This window comes from Culex quinquefasciatus, chromosome 3 (assembly GCF_015732765.1).
Source record: "Culex quinquefasciatus strain JHB chromosome 3, VPISU_Cqui_1.0_pri_paternal, whole genome shotgun sequence".
NCBI lineage: Eukaryota > Metazoa > Arthropoda > Insecta > Diptera > Culicidae > Culex > Culex quinquefasciatus.
This window is the reverse complement of record NC_051863.1, coordinates 9,506,382-9,528,163: the sequence shown is the minus strand read 5'-3', so window position 1 is coordinate 9,528,163 and position 21,782 is coordinate 9,506,382. Positions and strand designations below refer to the sequence as shown.

The 21,782-nt window shown below is 39.1% G+C and overlaps 4 protein-coding genes across 5 annotated transcripts in view; 2 read left to right on the top strand and 2 right to left on the bottom strand.

Moving 5' to 3' along the window:
• The window catches only part of LOC6048873 (pseudouridine-metabolizing bifunctional protein C1861.05), a 402,385-nt gene extending 386,360 nt beyond the window's left edge, over positions 1-16,025 (bottom strand). Inside the window, exon 1 of one of the 2 annotated variants that reach the window (XM_038260537.1) lies at positions 16,008-16,025. The gene's annotated coding sequence lies outside the window, so the exon portion shown is untranslated. Of the gene's footprint in view, positions 1-2,595; positions 2,827-16,007 lie in introns of those variants that run through there. The other variant, XM_038260536.1, reaches the window with a different exon arrangement.
• LOC6048867 (EF-hand domain-containing protein 1) lies at positions 447-2,599 on the top strand. Its single transcript, XM_001865679.2, has 3 exons — positions 447-1,241; positions 1,303-1,487; positions 1,546-2,599. The coding sequence occupies exons 1-3, from the start codon at positions 508-510 to the stop codon at positions 2,577-2,579; spliced, it is 1,953 nt and encodes a 650-aa protein (XP_001865714.2). The 5' UTR covers positions 447-507; the 3' UTR covers positions 2,580-2,599.
• An 18-nt stretch (positions 16,026-16,043) lies between the features above and the next one.
• Positions 16,044-17,176, top strand: LOC6048866 (S-formylglutathione hydrolase). The gene is made up of 2 exons (XM_001865678.2): positions 16,044-16,193; positions 16,257-17,176. Exon 2 carries the CDS (start codon positions 16,261-16,263, stop codon positions 17,116-17,118), a length of 858 nt encoding a protein of 285 aa, XP_001865713.1. The 5' UTR covers positions 16,044-16,193; positions 16,257-16,260; the 3' UTR covers positions 17,119-17,176.
• A 34-nt stretch (positions 17,177-17,210) lies between these two features.
• On the bottom strand, positions 17,211-18,650 carry LOC6048871 (presenilins-associated rhomboid-like protein, mitochondrial). The gene is made up of 3 exons (XM_001865677.2): positions 18,468-18,650; positions 17,439-18,405; positions 17,211-17,378 (listed from the first exon to the last, which is right to left on the bottom strand). The coding sequence occupies exons 1-3, from the start codon at positions 18,515-18,517 to the stop codon at positions 17,313-17,315; spliced, it is 1,083 nt and encodes a 360-aa protein (XP_001865712.2). The 5' UTR covers positions 18,518-18,650; the 3' UTR covers positions 17,211-17,312.
• Between the last annotated feature and the right edge of the window lie 3,132 nt (positions 18,651-21,782).

The following is a 21,782-nucleotide window of genomic DNA, read 5'->3' as shown; positions in this document are numbered from 1 at the left end:
AGTGCCCCAAACATTCCCATTTTTTGATGAAATCTCTTTTTACGAGTAAAATCACATTTAATTCAAGGGCATCTTTTCATCTTTTAGAATATTTTTCAGAAACTTTGGTATTTGTTTTCAGCTGAAAAGTTCAACTTTTCAACATTCATTTCTGTGATGAAATGAATAACTTTTCAGTCCTTGTGAAGAAATTAAGGAAAAGGAATACTTTGCGATTCTGTTATTTTTGGTGGAGAAAAGTAGGCATCGCTCGTTTTTCACATGAACACACGATCATTTGAATCATAACTGAAGGCAACAAGTCGTTCACGTGTTCCTTGACCACGTGTTTGTTTGTTCAATCATCCAACGCACTTTTTCATCGGACCGAACTTGGCCTTCCTGGACTGGTACTCATAGCAACCGTTTGTCCAACGATTTGTTTATTTTGAACTGTGTCAGTTTTTTTCCGAACCCGATCCAGAACCTTCTTCTTCCAAAAAATACTCAACTTAAAAAAAAAGTGCCATGGAAGGCCTCCCGAAGCTGCCCGGGTTCGACTTTGCGAACCGGCTCCGCCAGAAACACCACGTGCCGCAGTCGTTCAAGTACACCAAGGGCTACCCGGTGCCGGAGAAGCCGATCTGCGGCATCGGGGGCGAGCTGCTCAACGAGGACTCGATCTACTTTTGCACCGACCAAACGGACGAGGTGCTGTACGATCCGATTCTGACGTACGGACGCGTGCGGCACCTGCCGGTCAAGCCGTTCCGGCCGCACTTTGTGCTGTACGACCAGAAGACGCTCAAGTTTAGTGCGTTTTTTAGGCAGGGCGTTCCGGAGTCTCCGCGGGAGACTTTTCGGATTCGGTACGTGAACATTTTGTACTTTTTGGAGGATAATAGCATGACGGTGCTGGAACCGACGGTGGAGAATTGTGGGTACCCGCAGGGTCGGTTGGTGCGGCGGGGGAAGATTGCGAAGAACTGTTTGGGGGAGTTGTACAGCTGGAAGGATTTGAACATTGGGATTGATTTGGAGATTAACGGGTACGTGTTCCACATTACGAATTGTGACCCGTTTACGAAGGAGTTTCTGCTGAGCAATGGGATTGAGTTGAACGAGATGGAGTTTGCGCCACCGGATCCGGCCATGAATGAGCGGTCGATTAGTGCGCGGCAGAGCTTCAAACACCACAAGATGTATCCGGTGGCGGAGGATAAGCTGCGGAAGTATCTGGAGTATCAGGGGAAAGTGTTGCAGTAGGTTATTGGGATGGGAATTTGTACTAAACAAGAATGAGACATCTTATTAAACTTCTAGCTTCGACTGCCTCCTGGATGAGGAGGATCAACCGGGCGGGGAGAAGATGACCTACAAGATGTTCTACTTCCTGGAAGACGATACAGTGTCGATCAAGGAGTTGAAGGAGAACCAGGAAGGACGCGACTACTTTCCAATGATGCTGCGCAAGCAGAGATTGCCCAAAAACTGGAAAGATTTGCCGGGTTAGTTTACAGCCGAAGGAAGATCTTTTGTCTAAAACCTTGCCCCACCTTCTTCCAGTGACGTACCCGTCCATCAGCATGGAACTGTCCAGCGCCGAAACGTCCCAGTACTACTCGCCCCGTGACCTGCTCGTGGGCGGAACCATTTTCGTGTTCGGACGCAAGTTTCTTCTCCTAGACTGCGATCAATTTACGCGCCGCTACTACGAACGCGTGCTCAAGATCATCCAACCGGACGCGGTCCGCGTCAAATCCCCAGAACCACGCACCCCAAAGCCAACGCTGCCAATCTACCTGGGCCTAGGAACGCCGGAAGACTCAATCGCGTCCCACCACAGCCTGGTTCCGCGCAGTCCGCGCAAGGACGTGGTCACCTACCTGGTCAACATGAACAAGCACCTGCGGTACGGTTGCGTCCTGGACAACGCACACCCGGAGGACACAATCCGAAAGTTTGTGCTCAGTTTATCGCTGGCCGATGGCACAATCACCATCATGGAGTCAACGATTCGAAACTCCGGCATCCGCGGCGGACGTTTCCTCTCCCCGACCAAGGTGTGGAAACCGGACTGCGACCCAAACGCCCCAGAATACTACACGGCCAAGGACTTTTACATCGGGGCCATCATCATCGTGCACGCGCACCGCTTCCGCATCGTAAGCTCGGATTTGTACGTGTACCGCTACATGCAAGCCCATCCGGAGATGTTTTCTACCACCGCGATTGAAACCGTCCAAGCGTACCTCCTCGCCGAGGGCCACCTGAAGGAAGACCTTCGCCAAGCCATCGCCGAGGACTGCAAACGCCACCCCCCGGAAGACGTCGTCGACTACGCGACCGAACCGCGCGGAATCGGCGAAGTGGACAAACGACTGGAGAATTTCACCCTGGAAGATGCGAAGAAAGACGAGCAAATCATGGCAGCGGTCGCCGCTGCGCGGCACGACTGCCCCTCGCCGGTCATTCCGGACGAGGAGATCAAGAAGGGCTACCACTCGAACGAGCACGGCGAACTGGCCCTGCAGGGACAAATCGAGGGCGACGAGGTGGTTCGGGTAGGCAAGTCGGTGCGCTTCGATGACCAGTGCTAAGGCGGAGGTTACTTACCGGTGATGAGTTTGAAGGAAGAATCACACTTTGAAATGGCACTTTTTTGAGTGAAAGATTTCAATGCACGATGCACAAAATTAAAGTCGGAATGAAAATACCAATAAAAATCTATTTAAACTCAAATCACACAACAAAAAAACACTTAAAAACTCCGAAACCGGCGAGTCGAACAAAATCGCGAAACCCGAGATTTGCAACCGCGCGAGGAAACAGCTGATTACTGTTTATGTTTTGACCGCGCGCAAAGTGAGGTTATGTGCGTTGCGCAGGTTGCGCAGCGCTGATGCGTGTTTAGATTTGAATTACAGTCAAGACTCGATTATTCGAACCGCATTTTGAATTTTTTTAAAATATTTAGACAGGGCCGAATGGTTTTTCTCCAAAGTGTGTATGTAGAATTGGGGCGGATCGTTGCTGTTGCATACAAGCAACATTTGCATGCAATATGTTCGGGTAGTCATATTTAGTCATCGGATTTTCAACACTGGTTGAGCCTGAGCAGAAATTTTGTTGGTAATTTGTAATTTGTTGTTTTATTGGGCACGTCAACTTGTTAGCATAACACTTTAAATCAAGTCAAGGAAGGAACAACAGGAGGTTATAAAAGATCCAAAGATAAAAAAAGATGGGTGTATTATCCGCGCACCACCAAACCGAAGTGCGCAACACTTCTGTTGCGCGAAAAAATCTGATGCGCTGAACAAAAATGTAGTGGTTTGTCGTTTGCATGTACATCAGCATGTGGCGCAACAGCTTTGACAGGTTGCGTTCATATTTTGATTTTTGTCTGCTTTCACAATAATCGAATCACGAAAATTGGACCAATGTGAGTACACGCAGAAAAAAAGGCATATTTGAATCAACAAAAAGTTTTGTTGATTTGAAAATCATGATTTTTGTTGAATCAACGCTAAAACGTCAAAGCAGCTTTTTCAAAACAACGAAAGACTTTTGTGGAATTGAGAAAATCAGGGTTTGTTTCAACGCAAAATCGTCGTTGATTATATTCAACAAAAATTTTGTTGATTCAAACCTCGTACAGGCTGATTCTACAAAACATTTTTCTGCGTGTATGTAAAACCAAAGTAAAAACTGAGTGTAACCTGCTCTCATCACGTTAGGATGTTTACGTTAGAAGTTAGAAATCAATAATTTAAGAATCTAAAAACTTTAATTTGTCAAAAACCTAAAAACCAACAATTTTAAACAAAAAATTTAAAAACTGAAATAAAAACAAATAACATTACAATTCTATATTTTTTTATTCTTAGATTTAAAATTCTAAAATTTAAAATTAAGAAATGTTACATTCTAAAGTATATAGTTAACAAAATTTTGAAATTTTAATAAAGTTTAAAATTCTAAAATTTTAAATTTTAAATTTTTAGATTTTAAATTAAATAAAAAATTGTAAAATTCTTAAATTTAGAATTGTAAAATTCAAAAATTAAAAATTCTGAAACTTAAAATACCTAATATTTTAAAATTGAAATTGTAAAACTTAAAATTTTAAAACGAAAATTTTTAAAACTTGTAATTTTTAATAAAAGTCATAAAAATCTATAACTAAAAATTCTTAAACTTCAAACTTTAAAATTTAAATTTAAAATTTCATAATTTAAAATTCAAAAATTTGAAATTCTTCAATATTATAGTTGAAAATGGGTCATTCCAGGTCAACTGAGTACACTTTTGGACTCGACCTTCACCGATTTGGACCAAACTTGGAGGGAACGTTTATCTATCGATAGTTAACAGAAATCCCAAGTTTGGTGCTGATTGGACCATCCCTCTATTTTTTGGCACCGCCCTCTTTTTTGGCGATTTACTAAAAAACTTTTTTTTCTTTTAATCATTACTTTGCAACTATTTGAGCAAAAGACTTTCTACAGGTTGCATTTTATAGAAAATTGTCCCAAGGAATTCGATAAAAATAAAATTTTAACCCTTAGATGCCCACTAATATTATATTTTAACGTTTTAAGTATAAAAATTCAGTTTTGACCAATTGATTATATTTTTATTTTTTTTATTTTATCACCATCGCACAGTGGGGCCAAACCCGGTGCTAATCCCATGAAATTGATTACGAGAAAGGCCGCAGGTTTTTTGACCTCAAAAATAGTGTTCTATACGTAAAAAAGTCCGATAAATCGAATGGTGATGACCCCATCCACCGGAGACCACGGGAACAGGTCCATTTTGCCCCTTTTCCCTAAAATCAATTTTCTCAAACTATTTGACCTGTACAGTAAAAGGCCGCAGGTTTTCTGACCTCAAAAATAGTGTTCTATACGTAAAAAGCCTGATAAATCGAATAGTGATGACCTCATCCACCGGAGACCACGGGAACAGGTCCATTTTGCCCCTTTTCCCCTAAAAATCAATTTTCTCAAACTATTTGACCTGTACAGTAAAAGGCCGCAGGTTTTCTGACCTCAAAAATAGTGTTCTATACGTAAAAAAGCCTGATAAATCGAATGGTGATGACCCCATCCACCGGAGACCACGGGAACAGGTCCATTTTGCCCCTTTTTCCCCTAAAAATCAATTTTCTCAAACTATTTGACCTGTACAGAAAAAGGCCGCAGGTTTTTTGACCTCAAAAATAGTGTTCTATACGTAAAAAAGTCCGATAAATCGAATGGTGATGACCCCATCCACCGGAGACCACGGGAACAGGTCCATTTTGCCCCTTTTTCCCTAAAAATCAATTTTCTCAAACTATTTGACCTGTACAGAAAAAGGCCGCAGGTTTTTTGACCTCAAAAATAGTGTTCTATACGTAAAAAAGCCTGATAAATCGAATGGTGATGACCCCATCCACCGGAGACCACGGGAACAGGTCCATTTTGCCCCTTTTTCCACTAAAAATCAATTTTCTCAAACTATTTGACCTGTACAGAAAAAGGCCGCAGGTTTTCTGACCTCAAAAATAGTGTTCTATGCGTAAAAAAGCCTGATAAATCGAATGGTGATGACCCCATCCACCGGAGACCACGGGAACAGGTCCATTTTGCCCCTTTTTCCCCTAAAAATCAATTTTCTCAAACTATTTGACCTGTACAGAAAAAGGCCGCAGGTTTTTTGACCTCAAAAATAGTGTTCTATACGTAAAAAAGTCCGATAAATCGAATGGTGATGACCCCATCCACCGGAGACCACGGGAACAGGTCCATTTTGCCCCTTTTTCCACTAAAAATCAATTTTCTCAAACTATTTGACCTGTACAGAAAAAGGCCGCAGGTTTTCTGACCTCAAAAATAGTGTTCTATACGTAAAAAAGCCTGATAAATCGAATGGTGATGACCCCATCCACCGGAGACCACGGGAACAGGTCCATTTTGCCCCTTTTTCCCTAAAAATCAATTTTCTCAAACTATTTGACCTGTACAGTAAAAGGCCGCAGGTTTTCTGACCTCAAAAATAGTGTTCTATACGTAAAAAAGCCTGATAAATCGAATAGTGATGACCTCATCCACCGGAGACCACGGGAACAGGTCCATTTTGCCCCTTTTCCCCTAAAAATCAATTTTCTCAAACTATTTGACCTGTACAGTAAAAGGCCGCAGGTTTTCTGACCTCAAAAATAGTGTTCTATACGTAAAAAAGCCTGATAAATCGAATGGTGATGACCCCATCCACCGGAGACCACGGGAACAGGTCCATTTTGCCCCTTTTCCCCTAAAAATCAATTTTCTCAAACTATTTGACCTGTACAGAAAAAGGCCGCAGGTTTTTTGACCTCAAAAATAGTGTTCTATACGTAAAAAAGTCCGATAAATCGAATGGTGATGACCCCATCCACCGGAGACCACGGGAACAGGTCCATTTTGCCCCTTTTTCCCCTAAAAATCAATTTTCTCAAACTATTTGACCTGTACAGAAAAAGGCCGCAGGTTTTTTGACCTCAAAAATAGTGTTCTATACGTAAAAAAGCCTGATAAATCGAATGGTGATGACCCCATCCACCGGAGACCACGGGAACAGGTCCATTTTGCCCCTTTTTCCCCTAAAAATCAATTTTCTCAAACTATTTGACCTGTACAGTAAAAGGCCGCAGGTTTTCTGACCTCAAAAATAGTGTTCTATACGTAAAAAAGCCTGATAAATCGAATAGTGATGACCTCATCCACCGGAGACCACGGGAACAGGTCCATTTTGCCCCTTTTCCCTAAAAATCAATTTTCTCAAACTATTTGACCTGTACAGTAAGGCCGCAGGTTTTCTGACCTCAAAAATAGTGTTCTATACGTAAAAAAGCCTGATAAATCGAATGGTGATGACCCCATCCACCGGAGACCACGGGAACAGGTCCATTTTGCCCCTTTTCCCCTAAAAATCAATTTTCTCAAACTATTTGACCTGTACAGAAAAAGGCCGCAGGTTTTTTGACCTCAAAAATAGTGTTCTATACGTAAAAAAGTCCGATAAATCGAATGGTGATGACCCCATCCACCGGAGACCACGGGAACAGGTCCATTTTGCCCCTTTTCCCCTAAAAATCAATTTTCTCAAACTATTTGACCTGTACAGAAAAAGGCCGCAGGTTTTCTGACCTCAAAAATAGTGTTCTATACGTAAAAAAGCCTGATAAATCGAATGGTGATGACCCCATCCACCGGAGACCACGGGAACAGGTCCATTTTGCCCCCCCTAAAAATCAATTTTCTCAAACTATTTGACCTGTACAGAAAAAGGCCGCAGGTTTTTTGACCTCAAAAATAGTGTTCTATACGTAAAAAAGCCTGATAAATCGAATGGTGATGACCCCATCCACCGGAGACCACGGGAACAGGTCCATTTTGCCCCTTTTTCCCCTAAAAATCAATTTTCTCAAACTATTTGACCTGTACAGAAAAAGGCCGCAGGTTTTCTGACCTCAAAAATAGTGTTCTATACGTAAAAAAGCCTGATAAATCGAATGGTGATGATCCCATCCACCGAAGACCACGGGAACAGGTCCATTTTGCCCCTTTTCCCCTAAAAATCAATTTTCTCAAACTATTTGACCTGTACAGAAAAAGGCCGCGGGTTTTTTGACCTCAAAAATAGTGTTCTATACGTAAAAAAGCCTGGAAAATCGAATGGTGATGACCCCATCCACCGGAGACCACGGGAACAGGTCCATTTTGCCCCTTTTTCCCCTAAAAATCAATTTTCTCAAACTATTTGACCTGTACAGAAAAAGGCCGCAGGTTTTCTGACCTCAAAAATAGTGTTCTATACGTAAAAAAGCCTGATAAATCGAATGGTGATGACCCCATCCACCGGAGACCACGAGAACAGGTCAATTTTGCCCCTTTTTCCCCTAAAAATCAATTTTCTCAAACCATTTGACCTGTACAGAAAAAGGCCGCAGGTTTTCTGACCTCAAAAATAGTGTTATATACGTAAAAAAGTCCGATAAATCGAATGGTGATGACCCCATCCACCGGAGACCACGGGAACAGGTCCATTTTGCCCCTTTTCCCCTAAAAATCAATTTTCTCAATCTATTTGACCTGTACAGAAAAAGGCCGCAGGTTTTTTGACCTCACTCTTAAATTCTTAAATTCTTAAATTCTTAAATTCTTAAATTCTTAAATTCTTAAATTCTTAAATTCTTAAATTCTTAAATGCTTAAATTCTTAAATTCTTAAATTCTTAAATTCTTAAATTCTTAAATTCTTAAATTCTTAAATTCTTAAATTCTTAAATTCTTAAATTCTTAAATTCTTAAATTCTTAAATTCTTAAATTCTTAAATTCTTAAATTCTTAAATTCTTAAATTCTTAAATTCTTAAATTCTTAAATTCTTAAATTCTTAAATTCTAAATTCTTAAATTCTTAAATTCTTAAATTCTTAAATTCTTAAATTCTTAAATTCTTAAATTCTTAAATTCTTAAATTCTTAAATTCTTAAATTCTTAAATTCTTAAATTCTTAAATTCTTAAATTCTTAAATTCTTAAATTCTTAAATTCTTAAATTCTTAAATTCTTAAATTGTTAAATTCTTAAATTCTTAAATTCTTAAATTCTTAAATTCTTAAATTCTTAAATTCTTAAATTCTTAAATTCTTAAATTCTTAAATTGTTAAATTCTTAAATTCCTAAATTCTTAAATTCTTAAATTCTTAAATTCTTAAATTCTTAAATTCTTAAATTATTGAATTCTTATTTTTCGTATTTTTGAGGTCAAAAAACCTGCGGCCTTTTTCTGTACAGGTCAAATAGTTTGAGAAAATTGATTTTTAGGGGAAAAGGGGCAAAATGGACCTGTTCCCGTGGTCTCCGGTGGATGAGGTCATCACCATTCGATTTATCAGGCTTTTTTACGTATAGAACACTATTTTTGAGGTCAAAAAACCCGCGGCCTTTTTCTGTACAGGTCAAATAGTTTGAGAAAATTGATTTTTAGGGGAAAAAGGGGCAAAATGGACCTGTTCCCGTGGTCTTCGGTGGATGGGGTCATCACCATTCGATTTACCAGGCTTTTTTACGTATAGAACACTATTTTTGAGGTCAGAAAACCAGCGGCCTTTTTCTGTACAGGTCAAATAGTTTGAGAAAATTGATTTTTAGGGGAAAAAGGGGCAAAATGGACCTGTTCCCGTGGTCTCCGGTGGATGAGGTCATCACCATTCGATTTTCCAGGCTTTTTTACGTATAGAACACTATTTTTGAGGTCAAAAAACCAGCGGCCTTTTTCTGTACAGGTCAAATAGTTTGAGAAAATTGATTTTTAGGGAAAAAGGGGCAAAATGGACCTGTTCTCGTGGTAACCGGTGGATGGGGTCATCACCATTCGATTTATCAGGCTTTTTTACGTATAGAACACTATTTTTGAGGTCAAAAAACCCGCGGCCTTTTTCTGTACAGGTCAAATAGTTTGAGAAAATTGATTTTTAGGGAAAAAGGGGCAAAATGGACCTGTTCCCGTGGTCTTCGGTGGATGGGGTCATCACCATTCGATTTACAGGCTTTTTACGTATGGAACACTATTTTTGAGGTCAGAAAACCAGCGGCCTTTTTCTGTACAGGTCAAATAGTTTGAGAAAATTGATTTTAGGGGAAAAAGGGGCAAAATGGACCTGTTCCCGTGGTCTCCGGTGGATGAGGTCATCACCATTCGATTTTCAGGCTTTTTACGTATAGAACACTATTTTGAGGTCAAAAACCAGCGGCCTTTTTCTGTACAGGTCAAATAGTTTGAGAAAATTGATTTTTAGGGAAAAAGGGGCAAAATGGACCTGTTCTCGTGGTAACCGGTGGATGGGGTCATCACCATTCGATTTATCAGGCTTTTTTACGTATAGAACACTATTTTTGAGGTCAAAAAACCCGCGGCCTTTTTCTGTACAGGTCAAATAGTTTGAGAAAATTGATTTTTAGGGGAAAAAGGGGCAAAATGGACCTGTTCCCGTGGTCTTCGGTGGATGGGGTCATCACCATTCGATTTACCAGGCTTTTTTACGTATGGAACACTATTTTTGAGGTCAAAAAACCCGCGGCCTTTTTCTGTACAGGTCAAATAGTTTGAGAAAATTGATTTTTAGGGGAAAAGGGGCAAAATGGACCTGTTCTCGTGGTAACCGGTGGATGGGGTCATCACCATTCGATTTATCAGGCTTTTTTACGTATAGAACACTATTTTTGAGGTCAGAAAACCTGCGGCCTTTTTCTGTACAAGTCAAATAGTTTGAGAAAATTGATTTTTAGGGGAAAAAGGGGCAAAATGGACCTGTTCCCGTGGTCTCCGGTGGATGGGGTCATCACCATTCGATTTTCAGGCTTTTTACGTATAGAACACTATTTTGAGGTCAAAAACCAGCGGCCTTTTTCTGTACAGGTCAAATAGTTTGAGAAAATTGATTTTTAGGGGAAAAGGGGCAAAATGGACCTGTTCCCGTGGTCTCCGGTGGATGGGGTCATCACCATTCGATTTATCGGTTTTTTTTTACGTATAGAACACTATTTTTTAGGTCAAAAAACCCGCGGCCTTTTTCTGTACAGGTCAAATAGTTTGAGAAAATTGATTTTTAGGGGAAAAAGGGGCAAAATGGACCTGTTCCCGTGGTCTCCGGTGGATGAGGTCATCACCATTCGATTTATCAGGCTTTTTTACGTATAGAACACTATTTTTGAGGTCAAAAAACCAGCGGCCTTTTTCTGTACAGGTCAAATAGTTTGAGAAAATTGATTTTTAGGGGAAAAAGGGGCAAAATGGACCTGTTCCCGTGGTCTCCGGTGGATGGGGTCATCACCATTCGATTTTCCAGGCTTTTTTACGTATAGAACACTATTTTTGAGGTCAAAAAACCAGCGGCCTTTTTCTGTACAGGTCAAATAGTTTGAGAAAATTGATTTTAAGGGGAAAAGGGGCAAAATGGACCTGTTCCCGTGGTCTCCGGTGGATGGGGTCATCACCATTCGATTTATCGGACTTTTTTACGTATAGAACACTATTTTTTAGGTCAAAAAACCCGCGGCCTTTTTCTGTACAGGTCAAATAGTTTGAGAAAATTGATTTTTAGGGAAAAGGGGCAAAATGGACCTGTTCCCGTGGTCTCCGGTGGATGAGGTCATCACCATTCGATTTATCAGGCTTTTTACGTATAGAACACTATTTTTGAGGTCAAAACCAGCGGCCTTTTTCTGTACAGGTCAAATAGTTTGAGAAAATTGATTTTTAGGGAAAAAGGGCAAAATGGACCTGTTCCCGTGGTCTCCGGTGGATGGGGTCATCACCATTCGATTTATCAGGCTTTTTTACGTATAGAACACTATTTTTGAGGTCAAAAAACCTGCGGCCTTTCTCGTAATCAATTTCATGGGATTAGCACCGGGTTTGGCCCCACTGTGCATCGTGTTCCCCGGACAATTTTACATAAAAATCAATGTAGACTTCAAACTAAAATGAACTATTGACGAGATACAGCGATTTTATTGAAAAAAGTTTGATTTTGCGCAGCACTCGGAAGTTCATGGTGTACTTTTCAACAAAAAGGAATGAATCTCGCATAATTCGGTTTTATATGTGAGAAACTTATTTCGGATTTGAATTCATAGTACAGAGTGCAGTGCCAAATCAAACTTTTAATAAAATCGCTTGTATCTAGCCAATAGTTCATTTTTTGAAGTCTATATTGAATATGTAAAATTGTCCGGGGACACGATGGTGATAAAATAAAAAAAATAAAAATATAATCAATTGGTCAAAACTGAATTTTTATACTTAAAACGTTAAAATATAATATTAGTGGGCATCTAAGGGTTAATATTTTATTTTTATCGAATTCCTTGGACAATTTTCTATAAAATGCAACCTGTAGAAGTCTTTTGCTCAAATAGTTGCAAAGTGATTAAAAAGAAAAAAAAGTTTTTAGTAAATCGCCAAGAGGGCGGTGCCAAAAATAGAGGGATGGTCCAATCAGCACCAAACTTGGGATTTCTGTTAACTATCGATAGATAAACGTTCCCTCCAAGTTTGGTCCAAATCGGTGAAGGTCGAGTCCAAAAGTGTACTCAGTTGACCTGGAATGACCCAAATATTAAATTTTGAAATTTAAAATTCAAAAAACTTATAAAATTATAAATTGTGAAATAATAAAATTTTAAATTATAAAATTCTTTAATTAAAATTAGTAAAATTTTCACAAATTTGAAACTTAAAATTTGTAAAATTATATGAAAAACTTTTATTAAAAATTCTAAACTTGGACGTTTTTAAATTAAAAATTCTAATATTCAAAATTCTCTGATCTAAAATTCCAAAATTTAAATTTCTAAAACATCAAATTCTAAAATTCAAAGTTCTCAAATTAAAATCCTCAATGTTAAAATTCCAAAAATTCAAAATTGTAGAAATTTGAAATTCTAAAATTTAAAATTCCAAGATTAAAAATTCTAAAACTCAAAATTCTACTATTAAAAATTGTAAAATTCTAAGATTTTAAATCTGAAATTTCAAAAATTCAAAGTTCTCAAATTGAAATCTTTAAACTTAAAATTCTAAAATTTAAAATTCTAAAATTCTAAGATATTAAATCTGAAATCTTCAAACTTTAAATTCTAAAATTTGAAATTCTAAAATTTAAAATTCTAAAATTTTAAATTCTAAAATTTTAAATTCTAAAATTTAAAATTCTAAAATTTAAAATTCTAAAATTTAAAATTCTAAAATTTAAAATTCTAAAATTTAAATTCTAAAATTTAAAACTCTAAAATTTAGAACTCTAAAAATTAAAATTTCAGAATTTAAAATTCTAAAATCTTAAATTGAGAAATTTAAAATTGAAAATATTCAATTTTCAATTCAATTTATTTTATTGGTAAATAATCAATTTACAATTCCGTATTTCTTATAACCTAATAGAGTTTTGGAGTTCCTTTCAACTATGATTTGAATTATAATTCATTTTGATGTAATTGGATATTCTAACAATGGATTTGGCAAGAGAAGGAAAAATTAAAAAAAAACCTTCTAATTGATAATATTGAAATTTATAATTCTAAAATTTAAAATTCTAAAATTTAATATTCTAAAATTTAAAATTCTTAAATTTAAAATTCTTAAATTTAAAATTCTTAGATTTAAAATTCTTAAATTTAAAATTCTAAAATTTAAAATTCTAAAATTTAAAATTCTAAAATTTAAAATTCTGAAATTTTAACTTTCTGAAATTTAGATTTTAAAATTCTACAATTTATAATTATTAAATTTCCAATTCTGAAATTTAATATTCTCAAATTTGAAATTCTAAAATTTTTAATCCTAAAATTTAAAATTCGAATACTAAAATGTCCAAAATTTAAAATTCTTAAATTTATATATTCTTGAATTCAAAATTCTAAAATTTTAAATTTCTTTATTAAAAATTCTAAAATACACAAATCTCAAACTAAACATTCTTAAATGAAAAATTTGAAATAAAAAAATTTAAAACTTTAATTCTTATTGGATTAATTTAAAACTCAAAATTTTTACATGTTAAATTTAAAACTTAAAGTTATTGAATTTTTATTTCAAAAATTGATAATTCTAAAATTTAAATTTTGAAATTTTAAATTTTATAATTATAAATTCTAAAATTCAAAACATTACAATGTAAAATTTGAAAATTTTAAATTCTAAGGTTGAGAATTTAATAAAAATTATTAAATAAAATTCAAAAATTTAAAGTTCTACAACTTAAATTTGTAAAATTTTGAATTCAAAAAATTAATTTCACAAATTTTAAATTTAATAATTTTAAGTTCTTAAATTTAAAATTTTAAAATTAAAAATTGTCAAATTAAAAATATTGGAATTTTAAATTCTCAAGTTTAAAAAAAATGTTTTAAATGGTCATATCAAAAATTCTAAAGATTGAATTCTTAACGATTTAAATTCTGAAATTTTAAATTCTAAGAATATTTTAAATTTCCTGAATCGTAAAATTTTGTACTATATAATTCTGAAATTGAAAATAATGTCTTTTTGTTCAGTTATTTTATTTTTGTTAACATCATTTCAATATTTATGTTTTAGAATGTTTTCATTTCAAAATTTTAGTTTTTGCAAATTTGTATTCAATTCTATGGAATTAATTTTTTTAATTCCTAAATTTTAAACTTTTTTGACGAATTGTAAAAGCTTTAATCACAGACTGTGCTTTAACTCTGTCTGGATTTTCTGGATTTTCAACAGTTCATGTCGAACATTCAGTGATCAAACCATCGAGGTTTCTAGAATACATATGTGCAATGAAGCATTTTGTTTTACTCACTGATTTTCTTAGGGAAATGTTGAAGCTGAGGGGGTCAAAATCTTGAAATAAAATCTGGAGTTTTTTTTAATGGTCCAATAAACCAAATTTTCAGTTTTTGCTTTTTGGGTGTTTTTTAATACCACTGACTCAAGGCGGTTTCAAACACACCCAAAAAGCAAAATCTGGAAATTTGGATTTTTGGACCTTAAAAAAAAAAACTCCAAAAATTTAGATTGCCAAATTATTCTAAACTTTAAATAATTATTTATTCAAGCAAATAGATGCAAATGGACTAAAACAAAGAATGTATCCTGCTCACTTCTAATGTCTACAAAATGACGCGAACAGGATGCTCTTTTTGTTTACAAATTCTGACTGATGTTCCAAAGAAAAGGGGGCCAAAACAACTTTACGAACGGCAGAAAAAAAAGAAAGGGAACGTTTTCTTGGGGCTTTTCTTCACCCTTTCTCGCTTGCTTCCCATTTGAATTTTTGACGTAGACTTACGTCTTTGTCGAAGGTACTGGGGTGTCATTCCAAAAAACCCGGGCCGAAGGCCCTGGATTACTGCGTCATCCGTCAAACGCTTATATCTTCCTTCCCTCTAATCGAACCGACACGATTTATGTTCCATTCGATTCGAAAATTATTCAGCAATTTGCTATAAAACTTTCATTGTTGGCAAAATAGTTTAACTATTGAAACAATTGAATGTTTTAAAATGTTTTCAAAATGCACAGATTTTGCAAGCAAAATGAGCGCTTCCCACTCACGGACGGGAATGTCAAGTACCTATTTTGAGGGGAAAATCATCCGAGCAACGCGACCGAGTGTCGGTCGCGAAAAAGGAGGGGAAGTAGCGGGCCGAAAGGCTATATAAGAACGCGCGCCAGAGCCCATTCTATCATTCACGTCTCAGACGTCGGACCGGCAGCAGCAGCAGCAGCAGCAGGAAAGCTCAGCCCAGAGCAGCAGCAGCAGGATAGAGGGACCAGAACTGGAAAAGAAGCGCGCATCGCCTTCTCGTCGTCACCGTCAGCCAGTTGCCTCTCGATGGCCGGACCGTTTGGATCTTTCGTGGTTGCCGTGGTTCGGAGTTGCCTCACTCCGTCCCTCGTCCCACCCGGGACGAGGCATCAACGAGATGAGGCGCGCGCCTGCTGCCTTCCGCTGAAGAGCCTCTCGTGGGTCAAGCCGTGGTTGTGAAACAACAACTAGCTCGTCGCATTCGCGGCGAGCGCTTCTGAAAGAATTGCGTCGTGTCCAATTCCTAACTGTTGAAAGAGTTGCCTAACTCCCCGTCTCTCGTCCCACCCGTGATGCCTTTCAGGAACTAGTGTTGGTTTTCGGGGGTGACGGATTGTACAGCTTTCTGAACCCCTCTCTCCCCCACATTATGGTACCAAATTTTCATTCGATTCGCGAAAAAATCGTTTTTCTCTCCTCCATTCGATGTTTCCATTGTTTAAATAAGGCTTTCTAGTCAAAGATTTACCAACACATTCAAAGTATGGTTACATGACAGTTGAGTTGACTGGAGTGTTAAGTTCTGTTTTGTCGGGGGGTCCATCTCCCATTTACGATCTTATTCCGTTAATGTATTTCAAGTATCTAGCTATTAAGCCAGACCTTAAACAAACATCATTGGTTAAAATTTCTGATTTGATTTAGCTTACCTTTATAATCAACACCACATTGAACCTGCTGTCAAAATTCCAAAAGTCAACGTCATTTCCAAAAAAAGATATTTTCTGGAGTCGCCGGTCGATTCTTGTTTTGCTTGCATTTTTGGGGTGAAAGTTTAAAAGTTATTCAAAAATACTGCATTTTAAACAGTTCAAAAGCTTGTGCTCAAGTGTTAGGTAAGTGTTCATCCATTGATTGCGAGAAAACTCGAATTTCGTAAACGCTTTCGCCTCTTCTAGCAAAATGACGGTGATAACGCTTATCTCGACAAACAAATGCTTCGGCGGCCTGCAGAAGATCTTCTCGCACCAGTCCAAGGAGCTGGACTGCGAGATGAAGTTCGCCATCTTCCTGCCGGACGGCGCGCCCGCAGCGGACGCCAAACTGCCGGTGCTGTACTGGCTCAGTGGGTTGACCTGCAACGAGACTAACTTTATCCAAAAGTCCGGCTTCCAGCGTTACGCCGCGGAACATGGGTTGATTGTGGTCTGTCCGGATACGTCGCCACGGGGTGTTAACCTGCCCGGCGAGGACGACTCGTGGGACTTTGGCAGTGGGGCGGGGTTTTACGTGGACGCTTCGAAGGATCCGTGGAGCAAGCACTACAAGATGTTTAGCTACGTGACGCAGGAGCTGATTGATGTGATTAATAATAACTTTCCGACGGCGGTGGATCGGCAGAGCATCGCGGGACACAGCATGGGCGGACACGGGGCGTTGATTTGCGCGCTGAAGAACCCGGGGTTGTATAGGTCGGTGTCGGCGTTTGCGCCGATCTGCAACCCGACCAAGTGTCCGTGGGGAGTTAAGGCTTTCGGGGGGTACTTTGGGGAGGGGGAGAAGGAGGAGTGGCGCAACTGGGACGCGTCGGAACTGGTCGCCGGGTATAACGGGCCGCCGCTGGAGCTGTACGTGGACCAGGGCGCGGAGGACAGTTTTCTGAAGGATGGTCAGCTGTTGCCGCATAATCTGGTGGAGGCTTGCAAGGCGGCGCAGGTTCCGTGCGTGCTGAACATGAGGGAGGGTTACGATCACAGCTACTTTTACGTGGCCTCCTTCATTGGGGAACATTTGGCTTACCACGCCCGTCACTTGAAGTGAGATTAGTGGGAAGATTGATGAGATTATAAATCACTTGCTTTGAGCAGATTTTTTGTAATCATGCGTCTTTTTTAATTTGAATATCCGAAATCCACTTAACTGTCAACATGAATTGAATTGTTTTATTAGTGTAATCGCTATTAAATCAATAAAAGTAAATTAGTTATTGTAGTGCTACCCTATAGCGAAGGTGGTCATTTCTTCGGTGGTCCTCTCAGCTCGTGCCAGTAACCGACAAAATGCTCCCGGAGTGGCCAAACCTGCAATATTTAATTCTCATTTATTTTAAGTTCTTCAAATCGCCCAAAACCATGACTTACCCTTGTACTGCCGTAATGCGCCCAAAACAGTCCAAACAGCGCCCCTCCCAAATGCGCCGCGTGGTCAAAAATCTTCCAACCGAGCAAAACTCCCGCCAAGTCGATGCCCATGATGACCTTGATGGCGGCCCCCGCCGAGAACGTGTACATTGGCAGAAATACTATGCTCAGCTGCGTGTCCGGATACTGAGTGCAAACGTACGCCAATACGGCCATAATGGCCCCGGAAGCCCCCAGCGAAAGCCCCGGCTGCCGCATGACCGTTTTGAACACATGACTCGCAAACGACGCAATCACGCCCGCACTCAGATAAAGCCCCAGGAATTGTTCCCGCCCCAGAGTGGCCACGGCGGCGTGGCTAAAACTGTGCAGCACGTACATGTTGGCCGCGATGTGAAACAGCGAGTAGTGACTCAACGTCGACAGGAACATTGGCCAACACACGGCCCTGGCCGCCGGATTCGACGCAAAATACCGGACCATCATCGGCTGCAGCTGCGGCAACCGCCACAGCCCAAACACCACCACGTTCAGCGCACAAATCGGCGCAAAAACCCGCTCCCCCGGCGTCAACCGGCTCCACCAGCCGCTAACCTCCTTCCGCCACTGGTCCACCTCCTGGCGCCCGTTCCGAGCCCGCTCCCGGAACCAGTTCAAGTTCAGCTTGCTCCGCAGCGCCGTCATCGCCCGCGACCGGATCGTTTCGTACTCCCAAATCGTCACCCCCACGAAGCTGCCCGTGGTGAAGGCCACCGTGAACGCGAAGCACTTCCACAGGCTCGACGGATCGATGTAGCCGGACTCGGTGGCCAGCTCCGTCGGCACGATCGTCTGGCGGGGGGCAAACGATTCGCCCCGGGGAACGTTAGATCTGTGTTGACGACTGAACCGGAGGACATTGGACTGGTGCTGGCTAAACTTGGCCGGGTTCAGCAGCTGACCGCGGCAGAATGTCAGCGGGGAGGAACTGAAATAAGAATTTCCTTTAAAAAAAAAAATAGTCGCAAAATTGCATCAATTAAAAATTACCTGCTAAACGCCGGAACCTGCTTCAGGTTCATCAGTAACCTTAACGCCATACTTCCTTCTTTAAAGATTTCCTCTGCACAGTTAAAATCACATTCCAATTATAAAACCATTCACAATTTAAATTTCTGTTAAAACATTACACAAGAAACCTCAATGTTTACGTGCGTCGCCTCACGTCAGCAAAGTTAGACTGCGAACTGTCAAAAAGTTGGGATCAAGGCGATAGAATGCAGGTGGGCTGTTTTTGTCTGAATCGTACTCAACTTTGGGTAGTAACCATTCACGGAAAAAATAATGCGAAAAGCAAATGTACCCAGTCACAAAATATTCTAGCGAGCTGGTTCTGCCAGAATCCTGCTGAAAGAGTGGAACATTTCTACCAGAATGCTGTAAGAAGATCCAGCACTGTTCTTACACTTCCAGAACCTGCTAGAACGTCGTGACTGGGTGAATAAACATCACTTTAACTAAAAATTATTCCTTTTACAAGCATTAAAAAAATATTTCCCAAGTGTAATCTAATCTGACGAGAATGCCCTCGGCCACGCCCATTTTTCAATTTTTAGCCTAGTTCTTTTGTCTTCCAGCGCTCTTTTGGGTCTGCTTAGTTCTGCTATTTGTGACGAAATTTTAAGTGAACACTCACGAAAAGTAGCATTTATAGAGAGAAAGTTTCCTGGCATCACTGGCTTACTCCAACAGGCGCTGTTGGTGGCCACTAGACTGCCCAAGTAACCATCCAGCATTAATAAAAATCATAAATCAGTTGCTAAACAGCATTCATCAGCTAATCAGTCGTAAAACGGCAAAGATTAATGCAAATCAGCTCTAGAAAAACTGCTCTGATGAAAGCCGTTTTAGAGCTGATTACCAACTGTCACTGGCAAAAATTGCAACTAGAGCGAGAACTGGAGCCTGTTTTTCTTGTAATTTTGTAAGTTTAAGGCAAAATTGTCATTTAAGAATTATCCTATAATGAACAAATATCTTTTAGGATGCATGGATCAAAGTATTTGCCTTCGACCGTGGCCGTTCCGGAGACCTCCAGTATCGACAATTGGCAGGTAAATTCCCGATTTCAAGTCAGGAGGATTGACCGGAATAGGACGCCCGAATGCAGCAGACATTAAAGGATTGCGGTGCTCCGGCTGCAGGTTCTGGTCAAGAAGGACACACTCGCAAATTCGCTCCAAAGTTCTGTTTAGTTCGGGTTATATTGAAGAAATTTCGGTTAACAAATGATCTATGAAGCGCAATAAAAGTATTTAAGCCCAATCTAATTGCTTGCATGTTTTTCTCTGAAATTTAAAGCTGAATCTGACTCTAGACTAGAAAAAGGTTTTATTTCGAATGTTATTCTAGAAATTGTAACGAATGTAACAGTAGTTGAAGTTGCTCAATCCCGTCAACAAACCATTTCCCAAACAGGCGTGAGGGTAAAGGCACAGGAACCACCAGTAAACATCGACGATCACTTCTTTAACAACCCAACATTAAATCCCCAACAACGCAATATCAATCAAAAAAATCGGATTCACCTTCAGTCAGCTGAGAGTCGGTAAAGTTGTATAGTATAGTAAACAAACCCGAAATAGAACGAACAGAGCGAGGAAAGGGAGAGAGAGAAAATATTTTTGCTCCTCCCATTTTTTTGACATTTACAGGGTTGGATCGACAACAGTAGAGGCCCAGCTGTAAAACAGAAATATAAAGTCCAAAATCAGCTGCAAATCGGCTGTAAATGCGCTTTTGGTGCATTTTTTTAAAATTCTTAGCTGTTATGCGTAACACTAAATGCGCTTTTAGTGCTGAATAATTTCCTGTTTTAGTGCTGATTCGCTCGTCGTTAAATGAAAAATTTAAAAAATGATCAAATCAAACCAGAACAAAGAACAAACCAGAGCAAAACAAATGGGGTGCTAGTGTGCGTGAGCTCTGGCTTAGATAACTCTATAGAGCTACCTAAACCCCATCTCACGCACACTAGCTTACCATTTGTTTTTGCTGGCGGGTACAAATTTTAACCTAAAAACCCTTCGTGTACAAACACGCAATACATGCGCACGTAGATAACTTTATAAATCGAAATAACAGCGTGAGTGTTTTTCATCTCGCGAAGCAATTTTGGGTAGTTTCAAATGTCAAGTGTCACATTCGAAACCAAAACAAAATTTCACCGCGGCACCAAACTGAAATGTCGCAAGTGGAGTTGCGAAGAGACTAGCGCCGCGGCTGAAAAGGATCAAGGAATTTACCTCAAAGTTCTGCTAGAAATCGCTCAATGGGCGATGGGTAGATTTGATGAACAATGCCATGAAGTCCAGCCTGAAAAGAATTATGAAGGCACATTCGACTTTCAAAAGGGTTTCTTTGTGAAAACAAATTTTGTAAATTCTGGTGCCCACTAAATCCACCAAATCCAATCAGCAACCGGATTATCATGGCTAACTCGTGATGGGAATAACGGACCAGATTAACGGTCACTCGGTGCAAAAAAAATCATGAAAAATGGCCTCACCAATTAAAAATTATGATCAAAAGTACATCAAATTTGATCTTTTTGGCCAGTAAATGGCATACATTTGCGTGCTTATTCGAGGCGGTGCTGTTGCTGGTAAGTTTTGATCATTCACAAAGCATTCTTTTAGGGGAAGATTCGAAGTATACGGAAAATTTTAAAATTGAAATAAATAAAAAAAATCCCTTGATACAATATTGTCCATGGCACGGATATTTGGAAAGGACCCTCTAAGCGTCCTTCTGACGAAGAAAAATTTAGGTCCATTGATTTACAATAATAATCTCCTTCAGCCATGGCGTGAGTATTTTTTGAGTTAAATTATTTATTTTTTCACTGGGCTAGAAAGAATTAAGCAAAAATTTAATAAATATTAAATTGAAATATTAATATTGAAGTTTTTTTAAATTGTCCAATTAACACAAAATTTTGTTTGCATTTAGGGTGTTTTGAAATCGTCTTAAGCCAGCGAAATCCAAAAACACTCAAAAAGCAAAACAAAAACCAATTTGGTTTATTGATTAATCTATCCAAAGATTGCATCATTACGAAAAACAAATTCTAAGTAAATGCACCCAAAGTGTGCGTAATCTCTGTGTCGGTAAAGTAGATAAGCTAAAATGATCGAAAACTATAAAAGCTTCCTCACTCTCCCGTCACCGTGTAGAAATGACATATTTGCGTTTGTTTTTGTTTCGATTTCGAGCGTTCGGCCGTTATCTTGCTGTTTGTTTTTTGTTGCGTGTGATGGTAGGTAGAAGGTGGTCCATGTGATGTCGGATCTGCAACCTCTGCAA

Bases quoted from the DNA above. Each gene is read 5' to 3' on its own strand.
- LOC6048866 (XM_001865678.2), top strand. From the start codon at position 16,261: ATGACGGTGATAACGCTTATCTCGACAAACAAATGCTTCGGCGGCCTG.
- LOC6048867 (XM_001865679.2), top strand. From the start codon at position 508: ATGGAAGGCCTCCCGAAGCTGCCCGGGTTCGACTTTGCGAACCGGCTC. The intron at 1,242-1,302 runs GTAGGTTATTGG...TTAAACTTCTAG, and splicing joins TATCAGGGGAAAGTGTTGCA to CTTCGACTGCCTCCTGGATG. The intron at 1,488-1,545 runs GTTAGTTTACAG...ACCTTCTTCCAG, and splicing joins AAACTGGAAAGATTTGCCGG to TGACGTACCCGTCCATCAGC.
- LOC6048871 (XM_001865677.2), bottom strand. From the start codon at position 18,517: ATGGCGTTAAGGTTACTGATGAACCTGAAGCAGGTTCCGGCGTTTAGC. The intron at 18,406-18,467 runs GTAATTTTTAAT...TTCTTATTTCAG, and splicing joins CAGGTTCCGGCGTTTAGCAG to TTCCTCCCCGCTGACATTCT. The intron at 17,379-17,438 runs GTAAGTCATGGT...TAAATATTGCAG, and splicing joins CGCATTACGGCAGTACAAGG to GTTTGGCCACTCCGGGAGCA.